Source organism: Camelus bactrianus, chromosome 35, assembly GCF_048773025.1.
Source record: "Camelus bactrianus isolate YW-2024 breed Bactrian camel chromosome 35, ASM4877302v1, whole genome shotgun sequence".
Lineage (NCBI taxonomy): Eukaryota > Metazoa > Chordata > Mammalia > Artiodactyla > Camelidae > Camelus > Camelus bactrianus.
In genome coordinates, this window is record NC_133573.1 from 17,689,020 (window position 1) to 17,715,163 (window position 26,144).

At 36.1% G+C, this 26,144-nt stretch overlaps 1 protein-coding gene across 1 annotated transcript in view; it reads left to right on the forward strand.

Annotated features, from left to right (window-relative positions):
* The window catches only part of GPR158 (G protein-coupled receptor 158), a 304,191-nt gene that overhangs the window by 259,246 nt on the left and 18,801 nt on the right, over positions 1-26,144 (forward strand). Inside the window, exon 7 of the mRNA XM_010965075.3 lies at positions 16,162-16,400. Coding sequence (XP_010963377.2) covers positions 16,162-16,400 — 239 coding nt within the window. The remainder of the gene's footprint in view (positions 1-16,161; positions 16,401-26,144) is intronic.

Sequence of the window (26,144 nt, forward strand, 5' to 3'; positions counted from 1 at the left end):
CAAAGATTTATCTGCAAGAATGTTCATGCTTAAAATATCGATCAATAGGTAGAACAAACATATGCGTGATCATAATACATGTCATTATGCCCTGAGGGTGAGCGAGATGTAATATCCAGGCGGGCAGCCTGGGAAGGTAGCCTGAAGAGGAAGGTTTTGGGATGATGTCAGTGAATGTGGAGGATTTTAGAACACTGTGGAGAGAAAAACACAAGCCGGAATAGAGCATCCCCTAGTCCATAAGCAAAGAATGTGATGGAAAGCACTTAAAAAGTAGATCCAGCTCATGTAAAAGGGGACCTTGAAGGCTATAATCACAAATACTTCTTAACTTGCTAAATAAAGTGCATCGACAGAAGGTTTATTTTTTTCCCACATTGTAGCCAGATTTTACCTAGATAAAAATTTCCCTATGTCCTTAGGCACTAGGAAATTTTTCCTGAGTTGGGCATCTGTTCCAATATGAAATTATGAAATTTTATATATTTAAAACCTGTACAACCTTGTACTACCACCTTTCTTCCAAATTACTTTCTCAATTAACTTTCAATCCATTCTAAACCTGATAAAAGAGATGAAACATTCCCCAGTTTAGATCATAACAGCTTATATGCATAGAATTTAATGCAATAGATGTCTGTCTTCCATTCTTGGACTTTTGCTAGCTTTGAGGAATGAGGGGAAAAAAAGAATGTTCATTAGAGAGTGGCTTATAATAAAGAAATAATGACTTGCCTAAATGGTTATGTGCTATCATGTTATTTACAAATATAGGTTATATGAAAATACTCAGAACACCTGATTATATGAAATAAGTATAATATAAATTATATGTTATAATCAATGTTATAAAAATATTTTATATATGTATAGAAAAAAATACTGGAGAATAAAGTTCACCACAGTGCTGACAGGATCTGTGTACAAGTAGTGCTGTTTTACATGGTTTTCACTTTTTCTTTTTATTTGCTTATATTTTTCTGGTTTTTTACTTTGATCATGTATTATAGTTTTAATGGAGAAATCAATTCACCTGCAAAAGTAGTTGAGTGTTTGTTACATCATATAACACTTCTGATCTATAATCACTGAAGACAATGTAGCGGGAACCTTGGGACCTGCCAAGAAATTTAAGTCAAAGGGTTTTAAATCTAGTAATGAGACAAAGTGTAAATAGTTGAATAGCACAATGACCAAAGAGCACTTTCAAACTAATTTCCAAAAGTTTCAATGACAGTAACTGAAAGTTCTTCCACTTCAAGATTAATAATACTATCTAAACAGTTAAAAATATTAGAGTTAGACAGACTGAACAATTGCTACAGACTCACACAGCAGATCTCCTCAATTACTTCTGCAGTTGGATCCTCTATTTGCTAGCTAATGTATTTTGTGTATAACTGTGGATTAATGTGATGGTGCATGCAAGAGTAAGTTTAGAATTTTTAAAAACATTACTTTTTAACATTTCTTTTATATGGGACTAACACCTTAAAGAGGTTAACTATACTAATGTGCAACTATTCTTTGAGAATTTAGTAGGGGGTTTTTTTGTTTGTTTTTATAACTAATCACATATTAAAGTGTACCTTTATATTCACAAAGAATTTTGTCATCTTTTTGTGATCCCCATGGTCTGCTACTGTTCTTTATCTATAAATGTATTAAAGGGACTGAAAAAAGAGAGTATTAGGTCTCATTTAATTAGATTGAAACTTTCCTTAGAAAGAGAAATAAGTTTTTCTGTTAGTCATGTCCACTGCATTCCAATTTGGACAATCATAGTTGAAGAGAAAACATGTTCAAACAACTTTGTCTTAGGACATCCCTGGGAAATACTTACCTGTTATTAACCTATTTCAGAGGAATAGTGTTTTTTGTTATTGTCGTTGTTGTTGTTGTTGTTTTTCAGACAGCAAAACTAAATCTTGAATTAGAAGTAAGAACAGATCAAACTTTAAATAATGTCATTTAATATGGTGTCATTTTAGAAATTTTCTAACTACAAAATCATGCAAATAGTAATGCTTCCTTTTTGAGATTGTAATATAATTGCTCGTTTAAGTAATGATGCTATTAGGCAACAATCTGAAATAACTTTGTTTTTGTAATTTGTCTGAAATCATGTGCTTGAATACCAAAATGTTATATTAAATAGTAAAACACTAAATTTTAGAAACACCTAATCCTAGAATGAAAATTTAATTTAAAATTATTTCTGTTGATTAATCAGTGCTAAATAATTGAAATACAAGGACAGAATCTGTTCTCATAGCCATTTGGAAGACGATGGTCATAGAATTTGTATTCACTCTGGATGTAAGGAAAGGAACAAGCACATAATTCTTAAACTGTTGATAATCTGATTTATTTTCCTTCATCTTCAGACTGATTCACCATCTGCTTATTGTTTAAAATATCTTTCTGTTGTGAGATGGGGCTGGAAGAGCAGTGGGGAGGGAACAATAGTATCTATATTTGAATTTATTGCTCTGAAAGCTTTTATTCCAAACTTTTCAAAACTAAACATCTCTAGAGCACAAAAACTCAATTGCTGTAAAATGTCCTTTATTTGCATTATTGTTACAATTGAAACAGCTCCAAAGGAATGTGGTTTAGGAAACAGGTGTTTATGCCAAGTTAAAACAAAGAAGGTCTGATTTTAGATCAGTTAGTATTTTGACCTCTATTTTAGGGAATCAACCATGCTTTATTGATTTTCAAATTTCTTACATTTTTCCTTACAGTGTTAAGATCACGGAATGAACTCTTACAAGAGAGGAATGATGTACGCAAGTTTAAAATAGTCACACTGCAAATAAACTAGTGTTAAGCCTGGTGAACTCACCTCAGCAGCCAGGAGAGGGAAAGAACAACCAGATGGTTGAGGATAGCCTGGGGCTACAGTAGACAGGGCTGCAGTGTTCAGAAAGGCAAAGAAGAATTTTCTCCTTTTCTGCAATAAGAATCATTTTGGGGTTTTTGTTTTTGTTTTATTTTTGAGGTAGAATTCATATTATATAAAATTTACCATTTTAATCATTTTAAAGGGTGCAGTTCTGGCTTTTAATACATAGTGTTGTGCAACCATTACCATTATCTAATTCCAGATTATTTTCATCACCCCAAGAATAAATTTCAAGCCCATTAAGCAGATCACCCTCACTTCTCCTCTCCCAAATCCTGCACACAAATCTGCTTTCTGTCTCTATGGATTTACTTATTCCAAACATTTCAGATAAATGCAATCATAGAATTTGTGGCCTTTTATGTTTGGTTTCTTCCACTTTCTTTCTTTCACATTTTCAAGGTTCATCCTTATTGTAGTATATATCAGAATTAACCCTTTTTATTCATAGATATAATATCCTGCTGTTTGCATATACTACGTTGTGTTTGTCCACTCATCATTTGATGGGCTTTTGAATTGTCTCCCTTCTTTGAATAATGTTACTATGGACACTCATATACAGGTTTCCTGTGTGAACCTTATGTTTAATTCTCATAGATAAATAATAAGTAGAAGTGGAAGTGTTAGATCATACGGTAAATCTGTGTTTAACATTTTTGAGGAGCCACCAAATTGTTTTCCAGAGAGGCTGTACCATTTCACTTTTCTACCAGCAATGTATGAGGCTTTTGATCTCTTCACATCTTCATCAATGCTTATTTTCCATTTATTTTTATTATTGCTGTCCTAGTGTGTGTGAAGTGCTATCTCATTGTGGTTTTGATATACATATCCCCAATGACCAGTAATGTTGAGAATATTTTTAGGTGTTTATTAGCCATTTATATTTCTCCTTAGAGAAATGTCTAAGTTCTCTGACCATTTTTAATTGGGTTGTTTGTCTTTTTGTCATTGCATTGTGTGAGCTCTTATACATTCTGGATGTGAGACCCTTATCAGAAAAATTATTTGAAAATATTTTCTCTAGTTCTGTGGGTTTTCTTTGTCAATTTCTGATAGTGTACTTTGATACATAAATTCTTCATTTTTATTAGGTTTAACTTATCTATGTATTCTTTCATTACATACGCTTTTGTCATGAAACTTAAGACAGCATTGCCTGATCTCAGTTCAGGGGGATTTATACCTCTGTTTTCTTCTAAGTGTTTTATAGTTTTAGCTCTTACATTTGGGTCTTTGATTCATTTGGAATTAATTTTTTGTGTACTAGGTGAGACAGAGGTCTAAATTCATTCTTTTGCATTTGGATATACACTTGTCCTTAGGACCATTTGTTGAAAAGATTATTCTTTCTTTATTGGCTGGTCTTGGCACTATTGTCAAAAATCAATTGACTAGAGATGTACAGGTTTATTTCTGGATGATCTGTTTTATTCCACTGTTCTACATGTCTGTCATTATGATAGTGCCACACTGTTTTGTTAGATTGACCTGAATCTGTAGATCAGTTTAGGGAATATTGCCATTTTAGTAATATTAAGTCTTCCAACCCATGAACACAAAATGTCTTTCCATTTCTTTAGGTCTTTTAAAAATTTCTTTCACTAGTGTGTAGATTTCAGCATATACATTTTTTTAAACTCCTTGATTAAATTTACCCCTAATTATTTTTTTTGGATACTACAGTAAGTGGAATTCAACTTCACTTTCAGATTGCTCATCACTAGTACATAAAAATAAAACTGATTTTTTAATATTAACTTGTATCTTACAAATTTGCTGAATTTGGTTTTTAGCTCAAATTTTGTGTGTGTGTGTGTGTGTGTGTGTGTGTGTGTGTGTGTGTTTGTGTGTGTGTTCCTTAGGGTTTTCTATATATAAGACCATGTCATCTACTAATGGAGATAGCTTTACTTCTCCCATTCCCATATGGGTGCATTTTATTTCTTTTTCTTGACAAATTGCTCTGACTAGAACTTTTGGTACAATGATGAATAGAAGTGGTGAGAACAGACATTCTTGCTTCTTGCTTTGTTACTGATACCAGGGGAAAGATTTCAGTCTTCCACCACTGAGTATGGTGTTAACCTTGGTTGTTTCATAGAAGCCTGGTAAGGGTCAGGTTGAAGAAGATACCTTCTATAGCTAGTTGTTGATGTTTATTATTATGAAAGAGTATTGCATTTTGTCAAATATTTTTCTGCATAAATTATAATCATATGGGTTTTTTTCCTTCATTCTGTTAATATGGTATATTATATTAATTGATTTTTGTATGTGGAACTGCCTTGCATTCCTGGTATAAATCCCACTTGGTCATGATGTTACCACATTAGATATGAGGCCCCGCTCTCAGGGCCCTGGCCAAACTGAAGCCCCTCTGGCTCGGTCAGGGAGTTCTCTCCCACTTCCAGTTCTCACTGCCTGTAATGAAACAGTTTGGTGGAAGCAAGACAGGCTTTTATTCAGTGGCCAGAGAATGGAGGAGGGGAGCTCATGCTCTAAAGGCACCTTCTCCCCAAAGCAAGGAAAGTGAGGGAACATTAAGGCGAAAGAGGCAAATGCTTCATCAGAAGCTGGGGATAGGGCAGACTTCCGGAAACAGCCGGCACAGCATGCATGGTCCCTCAGGCTCCCTTGCACGTGGCACAAATTGTGCCTAGCAGAGTACAAATCCCCCTTTGGGGGACCATCTTAACATGGTAATGAAGCAAAGGTAACTTTCAGACACCTCCAGGTTTCATCTGTGCAGGTGCGTTCCTGTGATCAAGTCAGAGCCAACTCAATCTGGTTTTGTCCTGGGTCTTTGTGACATCCTGCTGATAAAACACAACTAGCCTGTATGGTTAAAAACAGTTTCTGCACCCGGGGCCTGGGCTGCATGAGTGACAATGGAGTATAATCTTTTTAATATGCTTTTGTATTTTGTTTGCTAGAATTTTGCTTGGGAATTTTGCACATATATTCATAAGTGATATTGGCCTATAATTTTCTTTTCTTGTGATGTCTTTATCTGGTTTTGGAATCAAAGTAATGCTGGCCTCATAGAATAATTTAGGAAGTGTTCCTTCCTCTTCTACTCTTTAGAAAAATTTGAGAAGAACTGATGTTAATTCTTCTTCAAATATTTGGTAAAATTCACCAGTGAAGTTATCTGGTCCTGGACTTTTCTTTATTGGCAAGTTTTTGATTACTGGTTCAATCTCTTTACTTATTATATGTCTTTTAAGATATTCTACCTTTTAGTAATTTGTGTGTTTCTAGAAATTTGTCCATTCATTTAGGTTAACTAATTTTTTAGCATACAGTTATTTATAGTATTCCATTATAATCCTGTTTATTCCTATAAAGTTGTAATAATGTCTCCATCCTCTTTCTTAATTCTAGTAGTAGGAGTCTTCTCTCTCTTTTTTTCCTTGTCAGAGTAGATAAAGGTTTGTCAATTTTGTTTATTTTTTCACAGAAAAACTTTGGTTTTGTTTATTGTCTCTATTGTTTCTCTATTATCAATTTCATTTAATTCCACTCTAGTATTTATTATTTCCCTCCATCTGCTTGCTTTGGGTTTAGTTTGCTCTTCGTTTTCTAGTTCCTTACAGTATTGAAAGTTCAGTTATTGATTTGATAGATTTCTTCTTTTTGTTAATATTTGTATTTGCACATTGTAAATTTCTCTCTGAAATATTTGCTGAAAGACTTAAGTTTTGATATGTTGTTCTTTCATTTTCATTTATTTCAAATTATTCTCTAACTTCTCTTATTATTTCTTCTTTAACTGATTGGTTGTTTAAGAGTATGTCATTTAATTTCCACGTATTTGTAAACTTTCCAGAGTTCCTTCTGTTATTAAGTTCTAATTTGAATCCACTGTGGTTGGGGAAGATAGTTCGTATGATTTCAGTCTTTTTAAATATATTGAGACTTGTTTTGTGGCTTCATAGATGTCTAGTTTGGAGAATGTTCTATGTGCACTTGAGAAGAATGTGTCAGCTGCTCTTGATTTACAATGTGTCTCAATGTAAATCTCTTTGAGTTTAACCTACTTTGAGGTACTTGAGCTTCTTGGATGTACAGATTCATGTCTGTTTTCTGGGGAAGCTTCAGGCATTATTTCTTCAAATATTCTTTCTGACTTTCTTTTCTCTCCTTTCTTTCTGGAATTCCCATTATACCTATTTGGACAGTATTCCACAGTCTGTTAGGCTCCATTCATGTTTCATTATTTTATTTTATTTTATTTGCTACTCCTCATACTGGATAATCTCTCTGACCTAGTCACTGATTCTTTTGCCTGCTATTGAGTCCTTTTTAGTGAATTTTTCATTTTAGTTACTATTCTTTTCAAGTACAGAATTTCTATTTGGTTCCTTTTTGTAATTTCTATGTATTGATATCCTCTATTTGGTGGAATATCACTTTCTTGGTTTCCTTTAGTTCTTTGTGCATAGTTTTCTTTAGCTCTTTGAGTATATTTAAGACAGTTGATCTAAAGTCTTTGTCTAGTAAGTGCAACATCTGGGCTTTCTTAGGGACAGTTTCTATTTCTTTTTCATGTGTATGGGCCATATATGCTTTTCTTTACATGTCTCATACTTTTTCTTGAAAACTGGACATTTTATAATGTTATAATGACAAGTGTTATAATGTAGTAAATCTAGAATCAGATTCTTTATCCTACCCAGGATTTATTGTTGTTCCCTAGTGTAGTTGCTGTTGTTTGTTATGTGGCTTTTCTGAACTAATTTTATATATATATATTCTTTGTTATGTGTGGCCACTGAAGTCTCTGTTGTTTGCTTAGTGGTCAGCTAGTGGTTCAGCAGAGAGCTCCCTAAAGTCTGCAAAAAACAACAACAATAAAAACTTTTGAAATTTTCTCATTCTTTGCATATGAACTGTGTGTGTGTGTGTGTGTGTGTTGAGACATGCCTTCACTGCTTGGCCAAGGACTTTACAACTTTACCTTAGACTTCATTCTATGCTTGTGCAAGCCTCCAGTCAGCAGGGGATGAGAGCTTAGGGCCTTCTTAGATCTTTTCTGAGCATCTTCCAGCCATCTAGATACCCAGGAAAATATGGAAGCTTGTCAAAGCCCTGATTCTCCAACACATCTTATTCTTCAGCCTTTCCTCCTAACTTTTTGTTTAGTTTGTTATTTGTCCCAACCATTATCCCTTGCTGCAGGTGGCATCAGATAATCCATTGTCCTTTAAATGTTTCAAACAAATGACCCCCATATCATTGCCTCAGCCAGCTGAGTAAAATAAGGAAGGCCTTGAACTAGTTCTCCAGGGAGCCACCAGAGAGGTCAAAGTGAAAAACCACAATTCTTTGAGAACAAGATCCACTGTGTTCATCTAGTACTAGGTACCTATACAGAGAGTATAGGATATTGTCTTCAAGGCCACCACTGAGCTAGTGAGTGGAAGATAGGACCAATGTAGGTTAAAATGCCACAAAGCTCCGTTACTCAAATTCAGCTATTTTTTTTATTAGTTAAGTATCCCCTGGTTGCTATAAGCTTTTGATTAGTTTCTAGTGTTCCCAAAAGTTGATTCCAACAGTTTTTACCAATTTATTAATTGCTTTTATGAATGGGTCGACTTTTGGAGTTCTTTGTTTCACCATTTTTGTTGATACCACTCCCCAAGAACCATCATATTTTAATTGCCTATTTATTTATGTTTTCTAAATTTATAATAAACCTGAAAGCAGGTAGATAATTGCCATTTTCTTTACTAAATTTCTAGGATTTACTGAAGTGTTGGCACATAACAGGAGATAATATTTACTCTCATTCCTGTATCTTTACCAGAATTCTTTCAAATTCCCTGATTTACCCAGCTTCTTCCTCCTCTGGTTTGTTTTCTTTAAAACACAGGCAACACAGTGAATGATAACAATAAAACTTCCTTTGCTAGCTATCAGGAGGACATTTGTAAATAATTAGTCAACTAAATGTTCTTGCCTTCATGTGCTGGATCTTCTAGGGGTTTAGGAAACAAGCAGGCATCCCCTGACTTCAAAAAGATTGTAAGTGTATGAGAGATACCAATTGAGTAATGGTGATCATTGGGGAAAATTTTGTGGACTAGGGTCATCAGACAAAGATCTAAGTAGTATGAGGTTCTCGAACTGAATCTACAAAGGTATGTGCGTTTGAATCAGTTTAGATAAAAGGGATGGTGCTCTGGGCATCTGAATTAGAAAAATACAGGAGAGTAGAGGAGATATGGCATGTTTAGAGAGGCAGATTCCTGTTGTGCTTTTTAAAATTGATGTAACTCTGAACTAACTAATAGACAGTTCTGTTCTGGGGAAGATATAATAGAAAAAAGCACTAAGATAAGAGAAAATGATAGGAGTTTTGTAGTGTTCTGCTGCTCATGGACTTTGTGACTTTGGACAAGTGACTCCCCTCACTGGGACTCATTTCTTTTCTGTACATTAATGGGATCAAGAGAGATCATCTGCAAGTTCCTCCAAGCTCTATCAAAAATTTGACTTGCAACAATCTTATAACCCTTCCTTCTTTCTTTTCTCATCATTCTTCCTTCTTATTCTATCTACTTATAATTGGCTTGGAAGAAAGGAAGATTAGGATGAGACATGAGAGCTGAAGCAGTACCTGAAATTGATTTTTTTAAATGCCTAAAGTTGGAAGACTGAGTTGTGAGTTTTCCTTCTTATAATAGCAATAACTTAATATATTCATAATAATCTTACTGAACTTCATGTCTGATAAATGTTAAAACCTGTTTCTGTCTAGGTGATGCTAGTCCTTCTTAATATACCTAAAATCCACCCAGCAGCCAAGAAGTAGCTTTAGTGTATTTCTGAAAATGAAATTTTGAGAAATTGATGAGCACTTGTGACCATTGAAAGCAAACTGACAGGCAGTGACTTCAGCCCTTTTTGTGTGGTTCACTCTCAAGGCTCTTTTTGTCAAGAATTGTTTGGCTTCATATTTATAAAAGATAATAACCACCTCCTACCTTTCATCACAAGCAATTATTCTCTGGAATTTCTAAGAAAGCAATAAAATTAATAGAAATTCAACTCTAATGGAGAACTTCAAGACTTTAGGATTATCCAAATTAAATTAATAGAACAGAAGACTGGATGGCTTAAGGATGTATTATCTTCATTCCCTTCTAGTAAACAAAGGAGATGCTGCTAAATCACAAACAAATGCAAATATTCTGAAAATGGAAAACTTTCTGTCCCTAGAGGCTTTAAAGTTTGGTGTCAGCATAATGTAAACTCAAAAAGTTATCTGATAGATTAGAGCAGTTTGCCCGTGGGAAAGGCACCTGCACCAATCTTAAGGCTTTCAGGAAAAATTGTTTAGAGCAGGAGCTCTCAAACTGTAGCCTTTATCAGAATTTACCTATAGGCTTTGTTAAAATACATATTTCTGTCCCTAACCCCCAGAGTTTCTGACTTAGTAGTTCTGAATGGGACCCAGGAATTTGCACTTCTAACAAGTTTTAAGATAGTGTTGATGCTACTGGCTTGGGAACTGCTGGCCTAGAGCAAGTGACATCTCAGCTGAGCTATGAAGCTATGTGGAATTAGCTAAATTAGGGGGTCCATACTTATGTGGGCAGAGGCAGTACAGAAAGCTGAGGGCAAAGGTTCAGCTAGAAGACACCTGCATGTGGTCCACAGGGACGTGCAGGACCCTAGGAAAAGGAGAATGGGGAGAGATGAGCCTGAAGCAAGAAGGAACCAATGTTTAAAACCCCTTTACCATACTAAGGAGCTAGGGTTTGGGTGGAGAGCCACAGAAGGACGGTAAACAGGGGGCAACGTGATCAGAAGTGCAGTGTAGAAAGATCACTGTGGCTTTAGTGTAGAGCGTGGACTGAAGGTGGGCCCGACCAGTAAGGAGACAGCTTAGAAAGCTACTGTAGGAACAGACTGATGACCAGGAGCTGTATAGTGGCAGAAAGGTGGAGAAAAATAGAAGGATTTGAAAGATATTTAAGAGGTAGAAATTAAATTTCTTAGCATTACACTTGGGGTCTGGAATGCTGATGAGGGAGAAATATCAAAGTTCATCCCCAGGCTTCTACTTTGAGCAATTAAGTGAGACTAGTCATTGAGACAGGTAACTCAAGAGCAGAGGGTTAGAGGAGAGAGGAGTGGAGACAGTGATGTCTTTGTCTTGGGGCCTGTTGATGTCCAGTAGGTCACTGAGCTCAAGAGAGTGATCTAAACTGAAGACACAGATTCAGGACTCACCAGCATATAAATAACTGAAACAGCGTCATGGATGGAATTGCCTAAGTGTAATGTGTAAAGCAAGAATGGAAGATGGGGGTAGGTGTGTAGCTCAGTCGCAGAGCATATGCTTGGCATGTGCGAGGTCCTGGGTTCAATCCCCAGGACCACCATAGGAAAAAAAAATATAGCTGACTGTGTCTAGGGGATCCTTGAGGAACCCAGTTACTTAAAGGGAAGCCTGAGGCAGAGGACTCTGTGATAGAGACTAAAAAGTTTCTCACTGAAGAGTAGGAAGAAACTCAAGAGACTGTGACCTACTGGAAGCCACGTGCTTCCACCATGCCAAAAGCTGGAGAGAGGTCAGTTTAAATAAGAGAAAGAATATCAGTTAGATATTTGAAGAAGATAACCAATAACCTAAGTACAAGTCCTTACAGAAGAATTTTATGGGCTCAAACCAAAAACGTATGGAAAGGGAAAAAGTAGAGGCAGACAATATCATGACAGCCAATTCCTGGGCTGCCCCTTTTTTTTCATTTCAACATTTCTATGAATTTATAAACTATATTAATAATGAGAATTGAAAAGATACTTTAAATATACCTATTTATATTAAGTTCTGGAAATTTTTTGCAGCCTTCTTGTATATGTTACTGCTTTCCTTCAGAAATAGTAAAAACCTTCTGAACAGATGGTAGCTTAAAGATTTATCTATGAAAAAAATAGTGGAAAAATTAATCTATATAAGAAGTTTAATGATTGCATTTTTCCCATACAGCTGTATTTCAAATAATTGCGTGTCTAAGGATTTCATTTTTAGAACTTGGTTTCTAGGCAGTGAACCTATGTAGACTAACAAGAGCTCATTTTTTTTTAAAGATATAGCAGAATTTTCTCATTTTATTTTAAGGCAATCCTAGAAAAATGTATCTTATTTCATTTTACAAAAACCAATATCCTGAAACGCTTAGATTGTAGGGCAGAGTTGTGTTATTGTGTTTTCTAATGTTTGAAAGCCAGTAAAATCAATAACAGGAGACTCAGGGGGGCTTTGCTCTGGGTTTTCCTCTCTGGAAATGAGATTATGGGATCTGTGACAATCTTGAACTCCTAGGCTATATAATAAACACCCACACAGTCATCTGGAAATCATGAATATTTCTGATAATTTAGAAGTGGGATTTCTTGATGAAAAGATTACCAAACTGGGATCATATAGATTTCCTCTGCAAATGACAAACTCATCTTGTTAAGAAGCACTTTAAAGATGGTTATTTTAAAAATCCACTGTTCACTCACTTTGAGGTATAGAGTTTCTATGTGGATTGTGAAAATCTTCAAGTATCAGAAAAATAAATGATTTCCCACATCTTGGCCATGGAAACAAAATATAAATCATAACTATTTTCCCCTGGAGCGGTGATTCTCAACCCAGTGAAAACTCCTCACAGTAACTAGAAAAATCCCTAGGAGTTCCTGTGGGTTGAGAAAAAACAAAAGCAAAAAAACTTCCCCTCTTGCCAAACATTTCCACCCACTGGGCTTCAAACACAACTTACATTTCCCTGCTTTGTACTTTGTTACATGATTCCCTTCACCTGGAATATCTCCTTATTTCTTCCCCACTTCCCTCTGTTTCTACCTATTGATATCCATCAACACCCAGTCCAAATATCACCTATTCTGTGGGGTTACTGGACTTACTAGCTACTACCTATAACAGTATATAATATATGCTGTTCTATATGGTAGCTATTTACATACTTATTTCTAGTTAGATTGCAAGTTTCTAGAAGATGAGGGTCATATCCTAAGACTTCCATGTTGCCTAGCATGATAACTCACATACGATTGTCACTACATAAATGTTTGTTCATTATAATTACATTTCAGATATTCAAATGCAGTAAAGACAGAATTTGAAACAATTCTCTTCTTTTTCTTTTGGGCATATCCAAAATATAGAGGAGCAGAAAAATGGGTCAGATTCTCTCTTTTGAGATCTTAGTCATTCAAAATTTAGAATTCACCCAGGTGCAATGAGAAACATTATGTGTACATAGTGGGTGTAGATTTCTCATACAGAAAGTAAGATTGGCACTAGCAAAAATACTAATTTTCTAAGAAATTGCTCTCATTTCTAAGACAGAGAGTTCTTTGAATATTGATCAGCTGATTATAATAGAAGCTTTCTTAATGGATTAGTAATCGGTCAATTAATTGATAAAGTTGTTTAAACTGGAAAGGGATTAAAAAGGTGCATATACACTGTAATCTAAAACACAAGTAATCCTTTACCAATATTTTTGAAATAAGGCCTTTTCTTTGACTATGGATCTAACATTTTGAATGCATTGTTCTCTCTCTAGCATACATCCCTGCAGTGTATTATCTGTTTTTCAGTGTTGGTTCTTTAAATAGGAGTAAGAATCTAAAGAGTTGTGGATTTTTTTTGAGGTAATCTAAGTGTAGACTCCTTCTAGATTTTTTATGCTTATTGACCACCCCAGTATATTAAAATTATCTCACTTTCCCCTGAATTAGCAGCTTCTTTTAGTGATTTGACTTTATGGAGTCTTTCCAAGGTATTCAAAATAGATTTCATACAAATAAGCCTCCTTTGCTTTCACACTCAATTTAGTTCAATCATGTAAAATGAGAACAAATACTCTGTTATCACTTATATGTGGAATCTAAAAAATAAACAAATGTATATAACAAAACAGAAACATACTCACAGATCTGGAGAACAAACTAGTGGTTACCAGTAGGGAAAGGGAAGGAGAGGGGATAAGAAAGGGGTATGAGATTAAGAAACACAAACTACTATGTATAAAATAGATAAGTAACAAAGATATATTGTACAGCACAGGGAAATGTAGCCATTATTTTATAATAACTTTAAATGGAGTATAATCTATAAAAATATTGAAGCACTATGTTGTAGCCTAAAACTAATATAATATTATAAGTCAACTAGTCTTTAAGTTTTAAAAAGATGATAACATTGGGCATAATCTGGGGACAAGTAAAATTGATTCTTAACAAGTAGCAATTCAGCTACTTGGAGCAGAAACATTTGAAGCATGAGACAGGGGTACCACATTAGCTGCCAGCACTAGCATTCAGTACGGCATGGGCTGTACTCAGTGTTTTACAGCAGGAATGGAGAACAACTGTTAATCTGGTGAATTGCAGCTCTTCCTTGACTTTCAATGGAGTTATGCCCAGATAAACTGATTGTAAATTGAGAATATCATGTCAAAAATGCATTAATACACCTAACTAAGGACCATTATAGCTTAGCCTAGCCTACCTTACCCATGCTCAGAACACTTACATTAGCCTATAGTTGTGCAAAATCATCTACCATGAGGCCTATTTTATAATAAAATGTTGAATATCTCATGTAATTTATTGAATACTGTACTGGAAGCAGGGAAAAATAATGGCTGAATGGGTACAGACAGTTGTAAGTGTATCCATTGTTCACTGTCGTGATCACACAGCTAACCGGGAGCTGCAGCTCTCTGCTACTGCCCAGCATCATGAGAAAGTATCTACCACATATCACTAGCCTGTGAAAAGATCAACATTCAGAATTTGAAGTACAGTTTCTACTGAAAGCATATCCCTTTGTGCCATCATAAAGTCAAAAAACCATAAGTCAAACCATCTTAAGTTGGGGACCATCTGTAGTTAAATGGTGAGTAGTTAACATGCCCTCCTTTCTACTCTTATTGTATATTAATACCTTTCTGACATTGTTCCTCATAAAAATTGAGGATAAGTATTTTATTCAGAATTAAATACCTTCATCCTATGAGTTAGTTGAAGGACAATGAGGTTAAGGATATAGCAGGGATGGGGGGGAATAAAAAAGAATCTGCTAGAAAATAACTTTCTTTGCTAGATGTGTTGTGTGAACTCAGGGAGAGCTACTAAGGGTCTACATAGGAAGGAAAAATAGTGTAATACATCTAGACTGTCTCAGGTGTATTTATTTCATTTCCAGATTTATAATGATTTTATGATTAATTCATATGAATATTTAATTTAAAATGTTAAAAGAGTGAAATGGAGGAGGAAATAGAGTTGGGAAGAGAAATTTATTTTTGCCTTTTGGAAATTGATTATGGTATCATAAACCATCATGGTAGTTCATATAAACTCATAATTTTGTGACCTAAAATACCAGAATATGAGTGGGGAGTTAAAATCAGCTAAGAATATTTTGCAGATGAAATTAAAGAAAGTGTGTCTGGAAAGATCCCTATAGTAAGGTTGGATTTTGTCTTCACCCCATGTCTAGAGGTGGAATGGTTCTTAGATCTCACCTAATCTGGTAGTTCTCAACCCTGGCTATTCGTGTGAGTCCTATATGTGGAAGAAGAAAATGTAAATTTTAAAAATCACTACATTTCTTATAGGTCATATCCCAGTCCTCCTCCTCAATGCAGTAATCTTACTCGGGGGTATTTAACTACCCCTCTTACTGTTTCATACTTACTATTTTTGGTAATGTGATAAAATGACTATAAAGGGAAGCTGTATAAAATGATTATCAGAAAATACCTTTCATAGCATTCTACTGTAAAAAATAACTGGTTTAAGGAAGTTTTTGTCTTCGTATAATGCTGTAAAACCCAACTACTCACTTTCAGGACTATTTTTTGATCCCTCAGAAACCCTGTTTGTGCAATGTTGCCCTATAGATCTTTCTAAGGTCCTGAGAATTTTCCTTGAAATATTAAGATGTACTCAAAAGAATTCCATCCTATACAAATCTATTGACTCACTGGCCTCTAATGCAGGATATTTGTTCTGCTATTGGAAGTAAACTGGATGAAATTAAGTAAAAATCAAAGCAATAGTTTCTGGTTTTTTTTTTTTTTTTAATGTTAAAACTCTACATAAGTAGGTTTGGGTGGGTTTAAATTTCACCTAGAAAAATAAGATTTTAGAGTTTTGCTTTCTGAGTGTTAGGTTTGCCTTCACATTTTGATGTCTTACTTTTCCAGGGTTTTGAAGGTGTTTCTTTCACGAACAGCGCAACGGATTCCATACATGACTGGGGGACGGGTCATGAGGATGTTGGCAGTAATACTCCTGGTAGTATTTTGGTTTCTTGTTGGCTGGACTTCATCCGTTTGCCAGAATTTGGAGAGGCAGATTTCACTCATTGGCCAAGGGCAAACATCAGATCACCTCATCTTCAATATGTGCCTCGTTGAGCGCTGGGATTACATGACAGCAGTTGGTATGTGGTCACTTGTTTTGTGTGATTGTATCGTCCTTTGCCCAGTAGCATTAAAATGGACCTCATGTGAAGCCTTGCCAAGCCCTGTCACAAACCCTAAAGGAATTTCACTAAATATGGTTTTGGTGGAACAGTATTATGAAAAGGACAGTGATGACATATGGAATACGAACCTCTTCTGAGAGTTCCCATTCTTTCTCAAAAATGTGTAGCCTTGTTCAGAAAATGTAATCAGGGATTATAAATCAATAAAAAATGTTTAAAAAAAAAAAGAAAGAAAGAAAATGCAATCAGGAAGACATTCAGTAAGTAAAGGCAACTTCTCTGTCCAAAGAGCCTTTTTGCTTTCTATCCTATGAGTGTGTCCCCATTTGACTAACAGTAGCCATTCTCTTGAATTATTTCTTTAGTTGGGAGGTAAAAAGGAAACATATTGGTAATTTTTATATAGTTCTGGTCCTATGATGTATTAGACTTGGTATCCAGGGCACTCTATGCAAAATTTCTAATTTATCTTCCCTGTAAAGATAAATTCCCTGGAGGTCCAGTATTACACAAACATAGATCTGGACTACTTGGGGGCAATAAGAGTTATATGACTGAGAAACTGGAAAACTTGGAAGAATCACATGATGAATTGGGCCAAAAATACAGACTATTTTTCTGGCACCTCAGTTTGAAAAAAATTGAAAAAATGAAAAAGAGAAAATTCCATAGAAAATGTTTTGTTGTTAATATTTGGCTGTTTTAAGATAAACTTCCAAAGATATAAAAACCCTTTATTATTTTGTTGTTATTCCCCTCAGTCATCCAGGGACAAATCTTAATTTTATTTGGCAGATGTCAAAAATAAACACATGGATTTAATTTCTATTTTCTGTCTCCCCTATATTTGGTAATTGTTTGTTGAATGTTCACAATCAATATTTTGCTAGAAGCTAATAAAATATGTATAATATTTTACTAGACAAGATACTTTAGGAATCTTATAGGCCTGATATCGGTAATAATAAGCAGTGTAGGTACATAAAGGGAATGGTCATTATGGTAATATACAAAGTCAATCATTGTTTTGATCAATATCAAAGAAGATATCAGTAGTTCCACCTCAGTGCATATCAATCTCACTATCAGAAGATAAAGCCAAGGACTAAGGTAGGAAGCAATTCTGATTGTGACTTTAGTCTGGGTAGGGAAATTAAATAAATTGTCTAGGTATAAATTTTCTGCTTAATAGAAACCTCTTTTATTATTATTTTACATTCTTCAATTCAAGTTAACCAAACTGGGGAAAATCATTTCCCTGTATTACTATGAAAAGCCCATTATGGTTCTTTTATGTTTTACAAAGAATATAATACTCAGAATACATAAAGAGGCATCATTGGATAAGCAACAAACAAGCAGAAAGCATGTCCTATTTATTCACCTAGCATTTTTTTGCATTTTTCACACATTGGTTTTGAGATGTATTCAAAGGCCTTTTTAAAGTGTATTTTTCACCCTAAAGAAGGTCACATATGTGATCTCTATGTAGAAATAAATAGGAATATATAACTGACAGTAACCTGCCATTCATTTTATATAAACTTTCTTTATATATAAGAATTTTATACAATAAGATCCACTGAACACCCATAATGTCTCTAGTACTATGTTGAACACTTTATGGGAGATATGAAGGCCTTACTCCTCTCATCAGGTAGTTTACTGTTGGTTTATACAGATAAGTGAGAATTGTTAAAAATTATTAAAAAGCAAAAATCAATGGTAAAGGAAGGCAGCAGTTTAGACCAGAACCCAGGTATCTTTATAAAAGAGAAATTTTCTGAGCCATGGGTCATATTTAGATTATTGTGAAGAAGTATGAAGATAGGAATAGTGGTGGGGGTGGGTGGGAATTATATGAAACATGAAGGAAATGCCTAGCTAGAAAAGAGGGTTATGATGAAATACATTGTAAATAATGCCAGATGGTTAAGTTTATCGTGAGTCTTGAAAATCTGTTGAAGGAACTTGGTGAACCAAAAAGTGATGCAATAAATCAGTAAGTTCAATCTAGATTGCCTTTAAGAGGTTTGTGTATATATACATACAATATGAAATGGACCAAATTCAGGGATTTTGGAGTTGGAGCCATTAGAATGGAGAAGGATTGAGAGCAGTGCTTCTCAAAGTGCCGTCTCACAGCCAGCAGCCGCAGCTTCGCCCAGGAGCCTGTTAGAAATGCAAATTCTTGGGGTCACTTCCTGAAGTCCTCAACCAGACGAGACGTTCTAGGATAGTGGGCCCCAGCTATCTGTGTATCAAGCCCTCCAGGTCATTCTGATGTTACCCTAAAGTATAGAGTGACTGACTCAGAGGAGGTAATCAGATGAACTTCCTAGAAGAGAGGGACCACTTACGGCAGTTAGGCTCTGGGCATTCTGCAATGCCCTTCCTGCGTTGCTGACCAACCACTAGAACATTCTTCACAATGTTATTTCAAGTCTTGACATGTATCCTCTCTTCATACTTCTAAACTATCCACTTCTCTTTTAAAGAACTTCTTGAAAAAATAAATAGGTGCCATCAGAGAGGAGTGTCTTTCAGTTCTTGCCTACACTTCTATTCCTACCCACTCGTATTTTTTCTCCCTCGTACTATCTAAGCTAGGCCACACTCATCTCCACTGAGCCCCCTCATCTCCAGTGACCTCTCTCACTTTATATGACATTTTTGCCATCTCAAATCCCCCACCCTCTCAAATCACTCATTGAAGAATTCCATTCTGACCACACTTTTTCTCCTCGCTTATTGGTTTAACCGCGCCCTCCACAATCGCTCTCTAGTATCATGGGCAGACTTCACTGTACTTGACTGCCAGGAGATTCTCCAGGAAATTCTTCTCCAGAGAGGAATGCATACCAGGAGGCAAGTTTTTCCACTAGCAAGGAAGAAACTGTGGAAAAAAAAGTGGGCATTTTTTAATACATTAAGTGTGGATAATACCGGGGAAGGAAAATGAAGAGCCAGGAGGACCCCTGAGCTCTCGTTCCCGAGGACCCTGAGGTGGTGGTGAGGAGAGGAGGAAGAGCCATGGCTTAAGGGGCTGCAGGGAATGCAGTACTTCAAGCAATGTAACCAGATCTCCGTTAAGGTGGAGAGAAGTGAAGAGAAGAGACTGGTTATGGTGGTCAGCTCTAGGTCATGCTTTTGAAGTGAGATAGAATTAGCAAGACTTGAGAGGCAGGAGTTAGTTAAACTAATATCCCCAACAGTGTGAAATGATACCATTAGTGTCTCCTGGAAAGTACAAGACTAATAACAGGGTGCAGAGATCAAGGGGTCAGAGGAAGGTAGATGTTTGGTGGTGGTTTTGTTATTGTCCAGACATTATGTGCTATAAACCACTGGAACACCTTAGTTTCAAAATTACACTTTCTTTCAGTGACACAGTTCTCTAAAGAAAAGCCGTCATGTGATTTAACAATAGGAACAAATATTTGAAATTAGGACTGTTTTGAAAAATCAGAGGCATATGGTTGCTGTAATTTTTTTTTCACACTACCCTACAGCAATCTCATTCATTTCACTTTCAGGATTGGGCATTAGAGATTCTGTATTGAACCTCTCCGAGTTTAATGTTTTCTAATGTGTAGTGTATGCCTCTTTTCAGTTCTCTTTGTATATTTCTAAAAGTAGCATGCTTACCATTAGATTTTTTACATCCAGGTTGTTATTCAATAATAAATTCATATATCTTCAGTCAGCCAAAAAGAAAATTATACTGAAAGCTAAATTATTCCCTATTTCCTAAACAGAAATGTTTCTATGCAGGGGAGAGGATATGGAGAGGCTGGAGGGAGGTTTTTACCTTGAAGTTGCTGTAAGAAATCTTTATCAAGAAGCTGTTTTTTACTTACATTAGTGTCAGGAGCCAATTTAGAAAAAAAAGAAAAGTGATGGTTAATATAATGATAAACATGCATTCTGGATCGGCCTGACCCATCGAAAACAACCTATTTTTTTTAAAAAATACAAAATACAGAACAATTTAAAGGAGTGTGATAGGAGTTTTCTCACTAAAGTAGATCCCTAGTTAGAAACATTGGTGATAATTTTCAAGGATGGGGCCTTTCTATTTTTGCTTACTGACCAGGTCTGCTTCAGAACCACCCAGGTAGGTGATTTTCCTACCACAAGTGTTTCAGAAGGAGGAACTGGGTATAGAAAACTACTTGGGGATATCTCTCAACCCCTATGAGCCTCAGTTTCTTCTTTTAAGAAATATTTGAAAATATAAGAAATATTTCAAAACATAGAAATAGAAGAAAAAATGACTTTCAGAATCCCATTGTCTGCTTATAATTTTCAGTAATCATTGTTTGTCCTGTATAAAAAATTGTGAAGTAAACTTTAATAGAAAGCAAATAAGGATATAAATATTGCAACTGTGAAAGACAGATGAACATTGGACAAGGTGAGGAATACTGTATAGGCCCCCAATAGTCTGTTTTTCAGAAAGTAATTTTATCTGGTAGAAAGAGAATTTCAAATTTTGGATGTTCCAGAGTATTTCTGGATCAGACTTGAATTCCTATAAAGACTTCAGCTGCCATACGTCTTTGGAAATCATCTATATCCATATAAAACATAATCCTGCTGCACTTGTCCCATTCCTCTGTATATGACTTGGCACTTTTCTGAGTATGTTTCAGTGTAGCATCTGTAGCTCAGTGAAGGCAAAAGAAAGGATTCTTCCTTCTGCTCACTGCCTTTCCTCTCCTAACCTAGAAGCTACGTGCTCCTCAGCAACACTGCCTGGATGGTTCACACCACATCCCTGGCACCTAGCAATGTATTTGTCAGGTGTGGGCTCCTGATAAGCATTTGCTGAAAGAAGAAAGAATGAGCCCAGCTGCCTTTACCTTGTACTGTTCTGTATGGTCAGCGTTAGACCAGTGTGAGGAAACACGCTAAAGCTAAAAATCCAGCAGTTACACAATTGTCCCCAAATTAATTTGAATGGTAAAAGTGTATGTTCAAATTTGGGGAAATGTTTTTGAGAAAATTATATAAACTAAAATGGCAGTACCCAGCCCTTTTAGGAAATTCTACCTCTGACTCATCCAACAGTCAAAATAAGACCTTGGTACAAATTTGGCATGGCACATCAGAATTATAATTTTTAAAATATTGCATAGTACATTTACAAATATTGAATAAAATTGATTTGCTTTTGATAAAAACTTTTTTTTTTTTTAATGTCACCGTCCTACTGGGGCTATGTAAAGAATAAAGGAGTTGGGATTGGGAACCATTCTGCTAAATTGATGGTGAAAGCAAATAAATATCCCAAGTCATACTCATTCTGAAAAATGTTAGTAGTAAGATTATCAGATTTTTTTTCTTAATCTCTGTACCCTAATTGGTAAATTGGTGGTCAGTTTTTCGTGTTCAGGATTTTTCACAATAGCAATAAAATTTATCATGGTTAAAATTTAAAACTTCATTACCCTATGAATTTCCTGATTGGTAAAAACTGACAAATGAGTGGAACTGACTTCTCATGTCTGAATTATTTTTATAATGTCAGTCGGGAAGACCACATCTTTATACCTAGATTTAGAGCTTGCTGGCAAGGTCCTCCAATATACAGCTTCCAAGTTTGGAATACATAAATTCAATAGCAGAAGTGATGATGCAATGGAGGTCACTCTTTAGTATATTTAATTGGTTAGCAGTTAGTTTCTGACTACATATTCAGAATGTAGACTGAAGATACTAAAGCAGTACCAGTGACCAGGGTAAGTTAGAAGAAGAGGGCAGATTCTTGCCTTGCCTACAAGAAACAGCAACAAGGCTGCAAAAATGTGACCAATAGATGGTAATGGCAAGGACGTGTAGAACTTCCACTGCAGGACTAAATCTCTGTGTCAAACTTTAGTTCAAAACTAGGCAAGCACTGAAATGTGTCCTTGGTTTCTTCCAGAAGTTAGGTGGTGATAATCTAATGTGGTTAAAAATGGACATGATTGAGAATAAAGCTATTTCGCTGCCTTCCTTAACCTAGCACAAAAATATATACTAAAAGCTCTATTCAGGCTCTGTTTATCTTCTATTATTGTCTGTTATCTTTCTGTATTGCTGATATGACCTAACTCTTCTCAACTGTATTTATATGATCTAATAACTGTTCCCTGACAAAGACTGCTATATAAATTAAGATCTTCCCCATCTCTTCACGGTTGTGAAAAGTCCACCAATATATGAAGTATCTCATGGTTCTGGAAACCCCTTAGAGCTTGAAATCCTTTGTTTCAGAAAAAGACAGAGAAAAATCTAAGCAGTGATTGAACAGGTATGATAAGCTTGGGTTCACATACCATTTGGGAATTTAAAATTTAAAATTCCCAAATTAAAAAAAAAAATCCTAATATTTGGTTGCTTTCAGAGGATTCCAACATTGATTACCTCATAGTTCAAAAGCACTCATTCATTTCCATGAATTTCACATGGGCTGTTTTCACTACAGAAAATATAATCTTTTCTCTTCCTCATTGACATGTCCTTCTATGTTCACCTCTTTCCTGGTGTCATATTTTAAACACAAAAAAGCAGATAGTGTGTTCAGTGACTTAATTAGCCATATGCCAGTGTTTAGAAGGAACTGAGAAGAATACAATCAGTCTTACTTAAAGAAATTCTAAAATAGCCATTGTTTCTAAGGATTTAAATTCTTAACCACCCCCCCCCCAAAATTAGGCTATATTGTGACAGGTGAAATGTGATAAAAAGCCCCCTTTAATGAGTATTGGGGAAAATAGATTAGCCTTCTGTTGCCAGTGACTAGGTTCTCGTCTTGCCACAGAAAAGATTCAGAAATGAGAGAGGGACGTTAAGAAAGTAAAGTGAGAATTTATTGAAGGATGGATAGTCCTCTCTCAGGGGGAGAGTAGACAGGGTCAGGTGGGCATCTGCCCTGTGTTTCTTCAGCAAGCTGGTTACACAGAGTGTAAAAATGAATGGGCAGAATATTCCTTGTGTAGGGAAGGGTTTGGAGTTGTATCCTCTATTTTCACCCCAACTCCACCTTCCCTAGGGGAGAAGGGACTTTTGTCCTTAAACTGGATCAGAAGTGTCATGGAGTCAGTGCATGATGGGTACTTCTAATCTGCAAGGCTAATTTTATTGAAATGAGGGCATAATAAGCAAAAGGTTTCATTCAGACACTGGAGAGTCCTGCCTTTTCCCACCTTTCTTTGTCCACCTCAAAATGTGTGCACTTGTCACCCCAAAATGTGTGACCACTTATCATCCTAGATGTCCCTGCTTTTCTTTCTCTGCTCAAGGACCCCTGTTGTTTACATGATGTAGGGTTTCCTGTATTTGGCCAGTTGTCAAAAGATTTTGGCAGCTCTTTCTCTGGTATTAAAAGGACTATCATAGTTTTAAAACAAGCTGTGAATCCATATGGACTGCAAGTTCCAGCACGTTCTTACACCCCTATCCCATCCTGATTTCTGCAGTAATTGTGGAGAGCAGAGCCTGGAACTGATTATAGGAGTGGAAAGGTTTGTGAGGTTTCCTGGTTCAGCTCGCTGGGCCCCATTCCCCAAAGTAGTCAAAACTGTGGATATAAGGGGGAGACAATTTGGCCAACAGAATAACAGAAGTTTGGTAATGATCGCACAAATCCTTCACTCAGTGGTCACCAATGTCCTGGGCCAAGCATCACTCAGCAGAATTGTCTCATAGATGTTATAAGCTGTAAATTGAACATGGAAGTTAAAGTTTCTTTAACTTCTAAGAGAGAAAATGGCACTGTACGTATAAAATTAAGGAATAAAATAAATTTATTCTTTCTTTGTCCTTTAGCATCATACAAATCATTGCACTCAAAGAAGTAAGATATTTTTCCACAGAGGTAGAATATAAATAAATAAAAATATAACCCTCCCACTACCAGTCATTCTAAAACCACTCAAGCTAGTCCTTCAAAATGTACATGTGTTGTCGCCCAAGCAAAGGCAATGTCAGTGCTGTCAGTCTTTGATAAAGGATTGAAATTTTAAAATATGTTTTTAAAGTGGTAACAAATAACCCCAATTCCAACTCCTACCCCAAACAACACACATGTAAATAGAGAAAGGAATAGAAGGAACGTTACTGAAGACAAAGCCTGCTGCCCTGACCTCCACCCTGCATGGTCCCTAATCTTATTCTGTCCTTCTCTTCCGTCTCTTCTTACATTTATGACCTTTAATGTTCATTTATCAGCTTGGACGAATCTGGGGTTACTACATTTCCATCACCCCATATCAAACTTTAAAAAGCATAAATGTGTATATGAGAGGGAAAGAAAAATATACTTCCTCTAACTTCCCCAGTTAAGAGGCAGTGGAGTTGGTGAAAAACTTGATCTCAGTTCTAGGGACGTGTGAAAGGAAGCAGTAAAGGAACACCAACATGCAAAGGTATCCACAGCCTTTCTGCCTGAGGGAGCTCCCCCAGAGATGGGGAGAAAACAGGCCGCCATGTGGCCTGCGTGGCCTGAATACTCTGCGTGATTCAGAGCAGCAATCCTTAGCATTCCACACAGTGGCTCTGCCCCAAACGACATTTCAGCACTCAGAATTCTGCCCCAGCCTTTTTAAAGGAGTCACAAATTCTCCAATAAAACCTTCATAACTGTAGCTAATGTACAAAATGCATTCAGCTCACTGCCTCGCATATTTGAAGGATGTTAGCTCCCAAGTCAGACGAACTGAGGGGCAGAAAGCACTTTTGAGTAGAACTCTTTTAACCACCACTGGCTAATTCTAATTGGCATATTAGTTGCTTAAAATACAAACAACTGTTGCTTGGGAAAATGTTTATTTTCTTCAGTAGTATAAAAATATGTCCAAGGATTTTGTCTAGGCCTCTGTTAATAACAGAGCAAAAGAAAACCTCAGCCAAAAGATGTAATTTAGGGAACACTGGTCAGGAACCAGGAGGCCTGGATCCAGCCCCCGTTCTGCTGCCAACATAGTGAGTCAGCGTGGGGAGAGCCAGCTTCTCCACAGGCATATCCCTGTGGCTCGCTGCTCCCGGGAGCTGAGAACAGAGTTGTGGCCCCATTGTCCTGGCTGTGAAATCTCCCTTCTCCTCCAAGCTTTGCAGGTGAATAAACTGACTTCATGACAAGCAGAATAACTCACCAACCAACCCCATACACAGCCACACACACACTCAAAAATGTACCCTGAAGTGCTCACCTGAAGTCAGTTCTAGCTTTGAAATTCTATCAGAAGTATCATTCTCATTGTCCTTATTTTTGTAAGTCTCATAACTGTCTTTATTTTAACAAAAGCAAAGACAAATAAACCTCCAGAGTATGAAGGCTTCTGTCTGCCAGCCAAGCCCTGGCATGCTGGAGTTTGAAGTATTCGCAGGCACTACTGGAACTACTTGACTTAATACTTAGCGAGAATTTCTGTGATGCCCACATTATTAAAAGGAAAACAGAATAGGTTTACTTTGACCACAAATTTTCTAAGTGGATAAGATTTAGAGAAAAAATAGAGGAGGACATTAAAAGAAACATTTGGAAAATGAAATTTATTTTTTGTCATGTAGAAATAATTTTTTAACCGGCTACGAAGCACAAAATGTTATTAATACAAAATAGCCTTGCAACACGGCACAGCAGGGTAGATCCCACAGCTTGAGAGACATATGTGCTTTGAAGTTTTGCCTCTCTCAGACCTTGTAGGTGTT